General features: G+C 44.5%; 1 protein-coding gene across 1 annotated transcript in view; it reads right to left on the minus strand.

Annotated features, from left to right (window-relative positions):
* The window catches only part of LOC140726140 (transcription factor COE3-like), a 435,742-nt gene that overhangs the window by 86,779 nt on the left and 334,363 nt on the right, over window positions 1–14,600 (minus strand). The window contains 2 exon segments of the mRNA XM_073042113.1: window positions 2,181–2,307; window positions 5,286–5,419. Coding sequence (XP_072898214.1) covers window positions 2,181–2,307; window positions 5,286–5,419 — 261 coding nt within the window.

Here is a 14,600-nt window from a genome sequence, read left to right on the forward strand (position 1 = left end):
ACACTCATTCAGCAATTCAAGAACAGCTTCTTCCCCTCTGCCATCCGATTCCTAAATAGACATTGAACCCTTGGACACTACATCACTTCTTTATTTAATATGCAGTATTACTGTTTTTTTACACATTTTTAAAATCTATTCAATATATGTATACTGTAATTGGTTTACTTGTTTATTTATTATTATTGTTATTTTATTTATTATTATTTTCTCTCTACTAGATTATGTATTGCATTGAACTGCTGCTGCTAAGTTAACAAGTTTCATGTCACATGCCGGTGATAATAAACCTGATTCTGATTAGTCAGGGCATGAAGGGATACAGAGAGAAGGAAGGTGATTGTGGCTGAGAGGAAAATTGGATCAGCCATGATGAAATGGTGGAGCAGACTTGATGGGCCAAATGGCCTAATTCTGCTCCAATATCTTATGATCTTTTAGTCTTATGGACTCCTGCCGCTGTCTGTAAGGAGTTTGTATGTTTTCCTCGTAGCCATGTTAATTTCCTCTGGGCACTCCGGTTTCTCCCCACAATACACAGACATCATGATTAGTGAATGCTGGCCATGCTACATTGGCCTTGGAAGCATGACGATGCTTGTGGGCTGCCCCCTGCACGATCCTTGGACTGTGTTGGTTGTTGACGCAAAATGTCGAATTCACTAAATGCTTCAATGTTTTGATATACTTGTGACATATTAAACCTAATCTTTAATCTCAGATTCAGATTAAATTATTTATCACATACATCAGAACAAACAGTGAAATGCCTCGTGTAGGCACACTCAAGGACATGCAGCGGGCAGCCCGCAAGTTCTCAAATCAAATTCAAGTTTAATTACCATTCAACCATACATGAATACAGTTGAATGAAACAGCGCGACATGTTCCGCAGATTCCTTGTACAGATTCCCGGCAGTGCACAGCCACGGCAATCCAGCCTGTCATTCGACTGATTAAACACTGGAGGGCACCAAGGATGGGAGATGCCAGCCCCATCTGAGCATGGCGCCACGCTACACTACCTCCGGCATCTTTCTCCTGGACGGCATCAGCAGGCAAGCCCGCAGTTTGAGCCCTAGCGTTCGCTACAGCCGAGGCCATGCAGCTCCCACGCTGCCTGTCTCACCATCAAATAAGGGAAACAGGCCTGCCGCATCTTACATTATCAATGCCCAACAGGGTTCAGGCCATTAGGCTTCTGAACTCCCTGCTGCATTGCATTTGAAGTGTCAATGGATCATTTGTACTGTACCCTACAATATTTAATTTATGCACTTTGTTTCTCTGCGTGTAATTCATTTACAGACATAATTCTCACTTTCTTCTGTTATTATGTGTTTAGTGTGTTATATGTGTGTTATGGGTACTATTGTGTTAGACCCTGGACCGGAGAAATGCTCTCTCCTTTGGTGTATATAGTTAAGTGACAATCAACTTGACTGGACGACGTGGATGGAAGAAATGGAGAGTAACCTGATGGAATGTCAGTGCTCTCCACAAACCAGCAAACAATGAACAAGCCTGTCTTTGGGTTGAGCGGCAACAACAATTCCTTCCACCAACCCCCTCCCTAAGCACCCCCGCCCCTACAGATGCTGCCTGACCGTCTTCCGCCTTCTTATTGATTGTGTGCTTCTCTAGATTCAAGTCTCTGCAGGGCGGCAAGATAGCGTGGTGGTCAGTGCAGCGCTTTACAGCACCAACGACCAGGGTCCAATTCGCACCACTGCCTGTAGGGAGTTTGTATGTTCAGCCGTGACCACATGGGTTTCCTCTGGGCACTCCACTTTCCACCCGCATACGGATTAGGGTTAGTGAGTTCTGCGTCTGCTATGTTGGCGCCATTTGCGGGCTGCCTCCTCCCATATCCTTGGACTGATCTGCTTGCCGATGCAACAGTGCATTTCACTGTACGCTTCGATGTCTGACAAATAAAAGCTAATCCTTTAAATGTTTTAAGCTCTTGTGACCCTCAATATATGTATGGTCTTACCAAGTGGAAGAATTCCCATCTGTAACTCAGCAAGTTACCCTGGTGAGGTAAAAGCACTCTACTGACAAGTTCATTCAATAGAACAGTTGTGATGTTGTAACTTCAAGTATATACTTTCCGGATGCAACATCTACATGACCCAATGCTTTCTAAGTGCAGGCTGACCTAGCAGAACAGCACTGACCTGTGTAGACGAATCTCCCAGGTGCTCCTTTACAGAACTGCTTGGACTTGTAGGACAGTGTGACCTCCACCACGCCGGGAATGTGCCGCGGAGGTGTCTGCACTCGGATGGCGTGCGGCGTGATCAGCTGAGGAACAGACAGAGATCGTATTAAACCAGTCCTGAGGGAGGGTCACGGCCCAAAACATCAATTGCTTATTCTCCTCCACACACGCCGCCTGAACTGCCGAGATCCTCCAGGATTTTGGGCGTGTTGCTCAAGATTTCCAGCATCTGCAGCATATCCAGTGTCTGAATTAAACCATGAAAGAGGGTGCAGGAGCAAGACAGGCTCGGCCACGACTGTGTTCAATCAGCAATTTTGTGCACTTCACTGCAACCCACTAGTTCCATCATGGAGACAGATTAGTTGCAGAAATGGGTGGAGGGATGTCAGATGGAGCTCAGTCCAAAAAAGCATGAACTGTTGTACTTTGGGAGGTCAAATATAAAGGGAGAATATACAGAAAATAGCAGGACCCTAAGGAGACTACAGAGGGCTCCTGGGGTGCGGGTCCATAGCTCCCTGAAAGTGGCAACACTTGTAGATAGGGTGATAAAGAAGGACTATCACATGCTTCATCATGTTGGGCACTGATACAGCACACTAACAGACCCTTCCAGCCCAATGAGCCCACACTGCGCAATTCAAAATCTCAAAGTAACTTTATTATCAAAGTGCATGTAGGTCACTATACACAACCCTGAGATTCATTTTCTCTTGGGCATACTCAATAAATCCAAGAAACACAATAAAATCAATGAAAGACCACACCAACTGGGCAGGCATCCAGTATTGAAAAAAAAACAACAAAGTGTGCAAATACAAAAAGAAAGAAATAATGATATAAATAAATAAATAAACAAACAAGCAAGCAATAAATATCAAGATCATGAAATGAAGAGTCCTTGAAAATGAGTCCATGGGGTGCTGGAACAGCTCAGTGTTGGGTGAGTGAAGTTATCTCTTTGGTTCAAAAGCCATTTGGTTCCTGAACTTAGTGGTGTGAGTCCTGAGGCTCCAGTACCTTCTTCCTAACGGTAACAGTGAGAAGAGAGGATGGTCTGGTGGTGGGGTCCCTGATGATGGATTCTGCTTTCTAGTGACAGCACTCCATGTAAATGTGCTCATAGAAACATAGAAAACATAGAAAATAGGTACAGGAGTAGGCCATTCGGCCCTTCGAGCCTGCACCGCCATTCAGTATGATCACGGCTGATCATCCAACTCAGAACCCTGTACCTGCTTTCTCTCCATACCCCCTGATCCCTTTAGCCACAAGGGCCATATCTAACTTGGTAGGGAGGGCTTTACCTGCAATGGACAGGGCCAAATCCACTAGTTTTTGTAGGGTTTTCCATTCAAGAGCATTGGTGTTTCCACACCGGGCTGTGATGCAACCCAGTCATTACACTCTCCACCAGACATCTACAGAAGTTTGTCAAAGTTTTAGATGTGAAGCTGAATCTTCTCAAACTTCTAAGACACTCATATGAACAATTAACCTACTAACTAGGCAGCATGCTAGTGTAGTGGTTGGTTTTACAGTGCCAGTGACCTGGGTTCAGTTCCCACCACTGTTTTGTGCATTCTCCCAAAGATTGCATGGGTTTCCTCGGGTGCTACGTTTTTCTCGCATTCTGGTTGGTAGGTTAATTGGTCGTAGTAAATTGTCTGTTGATTAGGCCAGGATTAAATCGGGCTTGAAGGCCCAGAAGGTGTACTCCATGCCATTTCAACCACAAGCTCCATCTGATACCGTGACGACCTGCAGCACAGCAATGCTCCACAGTCCTTCAGTCCCCACATCCCAATCGTTCCCAATTTCCTCTGTGAATGAGCTGCAGCATCTCGGTCTGAAGAATTCTAAATTCAATCCCTCATCCCCCACTACCTCGCTCATTCTCCTCTTTCTTCATTTTCTCCACTTTCCTTCTTTTTTTCTCATCCCATACACTCTCCTACTCCATCCCTCTCCCCCTTTCCCTCCCTCCCTTCTCTCTCTCTCTTTCTCCTTTCTTCTTTAAGTCACTCTTTAACATGTTTTCTTTGACCAAGCCTTTGGTTATCTGTTCAGATCCCTGGGAATCGACCACTGAAGGTGCTGTATAAAAATGTGCTCATGGGAGTGGATGGAGTTCTCCTCTGCTATAACAAGAGTTTGGACAAACTTGGGTTGTTTTCTCTGGAGCAGCAGAACCTGAATGAAGCTTTGATAGAAGTCTGTAAGATTGTGAGAGGCATAGATAGAGTACATTTCTCTCAGTGTCGAAATGTTCAAAACTAAAAGCCATGCATTTAAGTTGAGAGGGGGAAATTCAGAGGAGGTGTGCGGGGCGGGTTTTTTTACACAAAATGTGGTGGGTACCTAGAATGTGCCGCCAGGTGTGGTGGCAGAGGTAAACACAACAAAACGCGTTTAAGAGGTTCTTCGGTAGGTGCATGGATCTGCAGAGAATTGAGGGATATGGACATTGTGCAGACATAATGGATCCGTTTAGGTATGCATTCAATTTCTAGTTTGATTAGTTTGGGACAGACACTGTGGAAAACTATCTAAACTAGTAATTAAATGTCTAACTAAACAATGCTCTGTTCTATGTTCTAAAATAGGACTTGGTAATGCTCTAGCAGTCCAGCAAAACAACTCAGTTACCAGAAAAGGTACAGGAAATTATGTGTAATTCATTTGTAGATATAATTCTTCCTTTCCTATGTTATCATGTGTTATGTGTATGACTGTGTGCTTTACACCCTGGTCTCTAGAAACGTTGTCTCATTTGACAGTATAGATGTGTATAGTTAAATGACAATGAACTTGTCTTGACTTGAAAACATAATTGATCGTACTTGAACTTGATTCTTCCCTCTTGTTCGGTGAACAGCCTGCTTGGGGAGAGATGGAAGGAACAGGGAAAGGAATGGGGAACAAATAGGGAGAGACGGATTCCTTTGTTAAAACACTAAGTCACCCACAGTTTAAAGGGGAGAAGGGTTTCAGAACACACATGGACATATCCTCCTCTGGAGCTCTTTTGGTTACTTTTGCAGAACCAAGTACGTACCTCACTCCACACCAGCATTGTTCCAAACACAACCTGCAATCCATCAAAGAAGCTGTCTCCGATAATGATGATGGTTGCTCCTCCCGTGGTCCACCCTTCACTTGGGCTAATTGCTTTGATGCATGGCGTGGCTGCTTTGCGAGAGAAAAGACAGAGTTGTTTAGCCCCTCTGGAGACCTCTGATCACGTGTCCACTCTCCCTCAACCTGGCTCTGTGTGACTGGTCTGCCTGTTTCTCTGTTATCTCTTCCCACTTGTACAGCCCTTAAATTCCTTGACATTCATTTCTCAGGGTGCGGACATTAATGGCAAAGGCACCATTAATTGCCCATTCCCAACCAGCTCTTGAGAATGTGGTGGTAAGTCGACTGCTTCCACAATGATCGTCCTTCGGGCCACTGCACGTTCTCTGCAACTGTAACACTTTATTCCGCATCCTGTTATTGTTTCTCCTTGCTCTACTGTGTCGTGAAATGATCTGTATGGAGAGCAGGCAAAACAAAGTTTTTCACCGCATCTCAGTGCACATGACAATAATAATCCAATTTACCCAGCCAGCAGATCGAGATGTCCGTAAAGGAAAGCTGACGGGACATATTCCAGGCCACAGGGGTATGTGCTGAAGGATTCACGGAGGCTTGGGGCAGCCACCATAGGGCTCTGTGGGGAAGGTATAGGATTGTATAGGGCTCTTCCATGACTGAACAGGGAGAGGTCAGCTTGGCTGAGGAAGCCCCTCAATCACTGTAGCAATGTACCACTCCAGGGGGCCAAATGAGTGATGTATTGGCTTTATTGCTATTGGGTTTAAACAGTCTACATCCCAGGACGAGACCCTCCATCAGGAAACATCAACAGTTCATTCCTTTCCTCGCTTAAGGTAAACTTGAAGCTAAATCTGCACTTTGGACTCCTGTGACTTTGCTTGAATCAGTTTGTTTGAAGTTGCAAAATATAACAAGTGAGATCCTGGTCAACCCTTGTGGAAGCCAAATGCCTCACCTAGTTGACAAACTCACCACCAGTAGTGTAACCAGTCCGAGTGCAAGTCCACCGGGAGCTGCAGAAGATGGCCTGCCCTGGTGTTAAAGGACTGTGTATGTGTAGTGAGGTCGTGTTCATGGGTTCCATGTTAACACCACTTCACTACCCTTTTTCTCTCTTTTTTGCACTGTTTATTTAATTTAACTTTTTAAATAAATACTGCATATACACTTACTGTAAATTACAGTTTATTATTATGTATTGTAATGTGTTTCTGCTACATAACAACAAATTTCACAACATATGCCTGTGATATTCAACCTAATTCTGACCTGCTGAGTCCCTCCAGCATTTTGCATGATTACTCTGGATTTCCAGCATCTGCAAAATCTCTTATGTTTATTGGTTTGAAACACTACATAATGCAGTGTCTGTGAATGTAAGAATGAAAAGGCATTGCACGGTTTATCTTGTAAATATTTTATTGTGCATAAAGTTCATTTTGATATATTGGGGGTGTTGTGGATAGTGTGGAGGGCTGTCAGAGGTTACAGCGGGACATTGATAGGATGCAGAACTGGGCTGAGAAGTGGCAGATGGAGTTCAACCCAGATAGGTGTGAGGTGGTTCATTTCGGTAGGAGGCGTACTTTTAAGATGCTTGGAGGTTGGTACAAGGAGGATGCCAGAGGTAAGTATTTTTTTAACCTGAGAGTGGTGGGTGTGTGGAATGCACTGCCAGAAACAGAGGTAGAAATGGATACAATCGGGTCTTTTAACAGACTCTTACATAGGTACATGGAACTTAGAAAAACAGAAATTCTAAGCAGGTAGGGAAATTCTAGGCAGCTTCTCGAGTAGGTTACATGGTCGGCACAACATTGTGGGCCGAAGGGCCTGTAACGTGCTGTAGATTTCTATATCTCTATGATTCTATGATTAAAATATTACCCAATTTACCAATTTTACTTAGTGGGATCTTCCTCGCATTTGCTTTGACTGCCATTGATGGAGCGGAGTTAGCACTTCAATGGAGGCCGGAGGTCAGGATGATGGTGCCTAACGGCGACTCCTTTGCTTCCGTCTTCGGAAACAGCTCTATTTCCATCTTTAATATCTCTTTTTTCCCTTTTCAGTGTTCTTTTGAAGACCCTGACCCGAAGTTACAAGCTGACTTTGGTTCTCTGCGGACATGGGACCCGCTCTCGGGGTCTGACGACCGGCCGCTTTTCGATGTGCCAAGGATGCGGCCTGGAAGGCTAGCGCACCTTCAGGGTGCCGGATTTTCATGGCTCTGGAGGCGGGCGGACTCGAGGCCGGTGCCGCCGCCTGGTGCGTTGTGGGAGACAGAAGATCATAAGCAGCGAGCCAGCTGCTGGCTCTGTGCTCAGAGACCCAATTTCTTTGGGCACAGAGCTTGGAAAAAACAACACAACAGACTTTTAACACATAAATCGGCGAGATATTTTGTTACATCTCTCCTCTCGCTGTGAAACAGTGACACCTCTTTTTCCCTTAGATAGAGAGAGAGAGAGAGAGAGAGACAGAGCCTGTGGTAAGTCGAATTACCGGGTGAACGAGTAGTCTTTGGGGTACTGCAAGTCTGTGTCTTTATTGATGCTTTGCTGCACGCTGGAATATTTTGTGGGGGGGGGGGGCGCCGATGCATTTTTGCTGGTGGGGGAGGGGGGAATCGTTTCTTTGCTGCTGCTTACAGTATGTGTGAAGGGGGAGCTAGGGGGGACTTTAGGGTTCTAACATTTAACTGTCATTCATTCTTTGGGGCGCTCCTCTGTTTTTCGTGGACGTTTGCGAAGAAAAATAATCTCAGGATGTATATTGTATACATTTCTCTGACATTAAATGTACCTATTGACATACTTCAGTGGCTGCAGGGACGTTTTGAGGAGCGTTAGTGTTGGGTGGGGGTGTGGCTTATTTGCCATCGAAAGCCACTTCCATCGTGTTGATTGTCATGGGTCAGTTTAAAAACTGCAGCCGCTCTTCTCATTGGTTGACTTGAGTGCCACGGCACCCAGTGTCCAGTTTCAAACACCTCAGGAGTAACACGTGCAAAAGGCTTGTTCTCTTTCCATCTGTGCCCGGAATCGCTGGGGAGGTATGCTCCATGCGCACGGTTAACAAAGTATCTGCTTGTTGAATATTTAGTTCTGTAGTTTGTGTGTAAGGGTGGGGGAACTTAAATATTTGGTGGAATTTCTTTTTACTGTTTGTAAAGAAATGATTAATATCCTTATTCACAGTCAGTGTTTCCTGTCTCGCTCACCAAACCCTTGAACCTACTTCAATGTTACAGTGAAGGGGTAGCGGATGTGAGAATAGTGAGGGCTGGGGCATTCTAATGGTCACTCAACTGTGGCTTTCGACCATCGGACTATAAGACATAGGAGCAGAGTTAGGCTATCTGGCCCATTGAGTCTGCCCCACTTATCATGGCTGATTTATTAACCCTCTCGACCCCATTCTCCTGCTTTCTCTCCGTAACCTTTGATGCCTTACTAATCAAGAACCTATCGACCTCCGCTTTAAATATACCCAATGACTTTTCCTCCTCAGATATCTGTGGCAATGAATTCCACAGATTCATCACCCTCTGGCTGAAGAAATTCCTCCTCATCTCTGTTAAAAAAAAGTACGTTCTTCAGTTCTGAGGCTGTGTCCTCTGGTCCTGGAATCCCCCACTATAGGAAATATACTTTCGATGACCACTCTATCTCGGCCTTTCAATAGTTGGTAGGTCTCAATTAGATTTCCCCCCTCTCCCATTCGTCTAAACTCCAGCAAGTACTGACCAACAGCCATCAAACGCTTTAAGATATTTCTCTCCTCTTCCCTCTCCAAAGTCCTCCAGGAATGCTGGTGGGACTTATCTACTTATCTTGAAGCACCGTGCAGCTTGCTGTTCCAAATTGCAGTGCGGGGATGAGGGTGATGGAAAAAAGGAGAGGGAGAGAGAGAGTGTGTGTGTGTGTGTGTGTGTGAGAGAGAGAGAGAGAGAGTGAGAGAGAGTGATGTCTTCCCACAGTCAATAACTAAAGGATGTGATAGCTCAGTGGTTAAATCATGGAGCTATCCTCAGAGCCCTGGGTGATTGATCTGGCACGCTGGCAGCTGGGGAAATTAAGCTCAACTAATTAAGTAAAAATCCGTAATTAAAAATCGAGCGTCACTGATGGTGATTGTGAAACTACCAGATTCTCATAAAAACACATCTGGTCCATTACTGCCCTTCAGGGAAAGAAGTCTGACATCCTTACCCGGAATGGCCGTGTACACTCAGTGGCCATTTTATTAGGTACACCTGCTTGTCGATGCAAAGATCTAATCAGCCAATCATGCAGCAGCAACTCAATGCAATAAAGCATGGAGACATGGTCAAGAGGTTCAGCTGATATTCAGATCAAATATCAGAATGGGGAAGAAATGCGATCAAAGTGACTTTGACCGTGGAATGATTGTCGACGCCAGACGTGTTAGAAGCTGCTGATCTCTCAGTCTGTGTTGGTCATTAACGCAAATGATGTATTTCACTGTCTGGTTCGATATACATGTGACAAATAAGGCTAATAAACAAAACATAATCAAAGACCCACCCACCCCAGACATTCTCTCGTTTCTTCTCTACCATCAGCAGAAGTAAAAAAAACCTGAAAGCACGTGCCACCAGGCTCAAGGACAATTTCTGTTCCTCCTGTGATCAGATTCTTGAGTGGACCTCCTGTACAAAAAGATGGACTTCTGACCTCACAAGCTACCTTGTTATGACTTTCTCATTTACCTGCACTGCATTTTCTCTGCATCTTTTAAACTTAATTTTTCATTGTTATCGTTTCACCTTGTTCTACCTCACTGCAATCTGAGAGCTCTTCATAAAGAACGCAAGCTTTTCATTGTTTCTCAGCACGTGACAATTGTAAACCAATACCAGTAGCATTTGAATGCAGCCCATGGGCTGTGAATTCTGTAACGTCACCGGAGACCACAGATCCCAATGCACTTGGATTTGTTTATTGATTCTAACTGAGCACCTCGCTGGTAAATCCGCAAAGAGCAAGCCTTTATTTCATTCCGCTTTTCTATGACATTTGTTTTTGTTAATTGGATAGTGGGCACTTCTCTTCAGGCAGATAGATTCTCGTTTTTAACCATCACCTTTCTTTCCCAGGAGGGCTGCGAGGATTGCTAGGAAGAAATAATACCCAGCATATAACCTTTCACAAACCCTTCTGAAAGTCGGTTAGATTAAACAGACTCCACAAAACAGAACAGAAAATTCCTTTAGTTTAATAAAAGGAATGTTGGATATATTCACCTGGGGGTCTAGAGACAGACTTACAATATTGGTATTGGTTTATGTATTGTCATGTGGACTGAGATACATGTTTACATTACACATTACAAGATACACATTATGGTGAACATAGTGCAGTGGTAGAGCATTTGACTGCGGATCAAAAGATCCCCGGTTCAAATCCAGACAGCTCCCATCCTGGATGGTTCTTTTTGTTTACCAGTTGGAGGGCTATGATCCAGGTTGATGGCACTAGGCAGAACAATAGTTCAGCATAAACTAGATGGGCTGAAGAGCCACTTTCAGTGCAGTAATATGCGATGACAGTGATTGGGTGCAGTGTAGCGGTTTGCACGATGTTATTACAGTGCGATGGAGTTTGGAGTTCAATTCCAGTGCTGTCTGTATGAAATCTGTACATTCTCCCCGTGACTGTGTATGTGTCTCTTCCAGGTGCTCAGGTTTCCTCCCACAGTCCAAAGACATATGGGTCGGTAGGTTAATAGTGATTAGGCTAGGGCTAAATAGGTGTGCTGCTGGGTGGTGCAGTTCATTGGGCCAGAAGAGTCTGGTCAACACTGTATCTCTAAATAAATAAGTTCAAAGTACATTTATTATTAAAGTACATATAGAGTACACAACCTTGGGATTCATCTTCCCACAGACAGCCACAAAACAAAGAAACACCAGAGAACCCATTTAAAGAAAACTCCTACACAACAAGAGCATCAGATGGGCAAAAAAAAAAGAAAGATTCATGGCAACAGCAACAGACAAAATATTAAACATCAAACTGTAGAGTTCCCAAAAGTGAGTCCACAGCCATGAGCTGCCGAGGTGAGTAAAGCCAGTCCGGAGGCTGAAAGCCAGTCAGTTCGGTGCTGTGTCGATGGCAGTAGACCTTGATCAAATCGTCCAAATAGGAAACCGCGTTCGGCACTGAGGACATTAGACATCAAACCGCAGCTGAAAGCGAGTCCACAGCCACAAGCCATGAACCATGCAGCGTGGGACCCCCGAAACTCCCGAAATCTTCCATTGGCAGCAGTGAGAGAGAGAGAGAGAGAGAGACTGGTCAGCTTCCGGCAGACTGCACTGAACACCCATTTACCTTCCGCTCTCATCCTCGTCGATTTTAATCTTGCTCGACACTTTAGTTCACACAGGATACCGGAGCTGACCATAGGTTCATGTGGATTCCATTTAGAATCGATGCCGAGTACACTCTCAGCCATGGCCGTTGCTACACTCCACGCCAAGTACCACAGGAGAACGCAGAGGTGCCAGATACTTCAGCTGGCCCAAAAATACTTTCTTAATGGGGAAATTACAGGCTGCAATCGATCCCATTTCAAAAGAAGTATATTTTGAAGAAGAAAAGAGTATCCAGTGGTCTTCTAAGCTGTCGCTGTTGGTCATTGGCACCTTTGTGCCAGAATAAAATAAATAAATACAATTTTAAAAAATCGTTTGCTGCCATCAAGAAAGCGCGTGCCATATGTAAATAAAGCAAGGTTGTAAAAGGAAATTAGTATGCAGAATATAGTTTTACAGTTACAGAGAAAAGTGCAGTGCAGGTAGACAATTAAAAGCCATGGTGAGATCAGCCGTTCATCTTTATACGCATGAGAGGTCTGTTCAATAACCTGGTAACAGCAGGATGTCTTTGCGCCTGGTGGTACGTGCTTTCAGGTATTTGTGTCTTCCTCCCAACCGGATGAGAGACAACAATCAGGGTGGGAAGGGTCCTGGATTGCATTCTTCATAATAATGTAAGTTCTGATGGAAAACGTCAACACAAGAGATCCTGCAGATGAGGGGAACCCAGAGCAAAAAACACACACAAAATGATGGAGGAACTCAGCAAGTCAGGAAGGGGGGTAAGCAGGGGAATAAACAGCTGACATTTCAGTTTGAGACCTTTCATCAGGAGTCTCTCGTAGTTTTATTAATTATTTTCATGTCTTCCCTCGGCCTCTGACACTCCAGAGAAAACAACTGAAGTTTGTCCAACCTCTCTTTATAGCTAATACTTTCTACTCCAGGCAGACAATAAACGTGTGACCCTGCCCTACAGCAAGAATCTCTCAGAAATGGCAGCTTGACCGCTCAAACCTTAGGGCAGCCCAATCGCTCACAAACTAACGGCGTTGACGGAAGCTTGTCTCAAGAACCAAGGTACCAGTAAAGACAACCAGCAAAAGCAACGTGGTGTACAGGGTCACCTGTGGAGACTACGTCAGCCAGACGGGACGTAAACTCGCAATTCGCTTACGGGAACACAAACTGGCGGTACGGAGAGATGATCCACTGTCACTGATCTTGAAGACAGAGCAGGACACTGTGAAGGACACAGGGTGCAGACAAACACAAAGCAGGCATGAGAGTTTTTAGAAATGTGATTCTTTTCTGATAACTTCGTAAACAAACGTATTAAAATGGACACTTTGTAAGAACGCCTAAGAGCCAAAGAAACGTGAATTCAAAGGTCAATTGAAGGAGTAGCCAATCAGGACCAAGGCAAGTGAACAGGGGGCCAATATAAATGTGAGCATCTCGGAGAGAGACACCAACACTGAGGATGTCACCTCAACCGATGATGAAATATCTACAAGCTAACTGCCAAGCTCGGCAAACACCAAAGACGATAAACCTCTTCTGCACCCTCTCCAAATCCTCTATATCCTTCCTATAATAAAGTTCAAAGTCCATTTTATTATCAAAGTGTGTATACCTCATACAACCTTCAGGGTGATCGCCTAGCAGGCAGCCATGAAAGAAACCCAGAAACAAATCCCATACATATGAATAAAGACTGTCTAACACCCTGTGTATAGAGAATAAAAAACTCATCATGTCCATAAGAAAATAAAAGAATAAAATAACCCTTAAAAAAGACCATCCAACACTCGACGTGTAATTTAAAAAAAATTATGCCAACAGTAACTGCAAGCAAATAGCGTTTCTGAACTGAAATCTCCAAGAGAGAGAGTCCCATAGTTCAGCAGAGAGCAGAGTAAACATCGTGGAGCAGCAATCTTAATTGGCCCGCACCTTGGCTTGGGCCCCAACACCCTGACCTTTCCAACACCTTCACCTTTCCGATCTGGCCCAGCTCCATCCGAGCATCGGGTTCTACTGCTTCGAGCAGCGATCTGAACTCTCCTGTACCTTGACACCCTGACCTTTTCAATCCAGCCGGGTGCTTAACTCTCCGTCTCAACAACAGGTTTTGCTGCTTGGAGACACCGAACTTCCCCGCTTCGATCCTGCCTGTAAATCTCCATATGGCACCTGGGCCCCGTGTCTTTGGTTTGGCCTGTGCCTGATATTTCATGCTTTTCCATGCTCTTGGTGTTGGGCCCATTGGCTTGCCTCATCTCAGTTCCGCCACACTGAATTGTCGCCAAGTCCAAAGGGAGGTTACAGACTTCTACTAGTGATGATTGTTTGCCAGGAAAAATCTGATTAACAAAATATTTAGTTGCTATCCTTGTTCATTAGCCACCAGCCAGAAGTCACAGAGGTTCACCAGCGCCATCTTAACCATAAATGTCGAAGTAGAAGATTGGAAGTCGGGTGACTGGAAGTGAATGCAATACTCCAGACTCAGCCTGACCAGAGTGTTCGAATCTGGTTGATCGTTTACCTCAGTCCCTTTTTTTTTCACAGTAACTCCATATCTACAGATGTAACCACCATTACTTAACTGATAATAAAAGAGGCCTTTACTTCCTCTGTTATATGCTGATCTTCTTGTGTAAAGTTATCTCAGAATTTCCAGCAATGACCCCTGATATCTGCACACATTGTTTCCTATTACACGGCCTGATCTATGAAGAGGATATAAAGTTTCACCTCATCTCAACCATCTGCTCCTTTATGTGCAAAACAATTGCTGGTGTGTAACTGAAGCTTCAGTTACCCTTCCTGACGATGGATTGCTTCAGAGCTTCAAAAACTCTGCCTGTCTTGCACTGAGATTGAAATTGTTAAATGGCTTCAAATATTTTCTCAACC

The sequence above is a fragment of the Hemitrygon akajei genome, chromosome 4 (assembly GCF_048418815.1).
Source record: "Hemitrygon akajei chromosome 4, sHemAka1.3, whole genome shotgun sequence".
NCBI lineage: Eukaryota > Metazoa > Chordata > Chondrichthyes > Myliobatiformes > Dasyatidae > Hemitrygon > Hemitrygon akajei.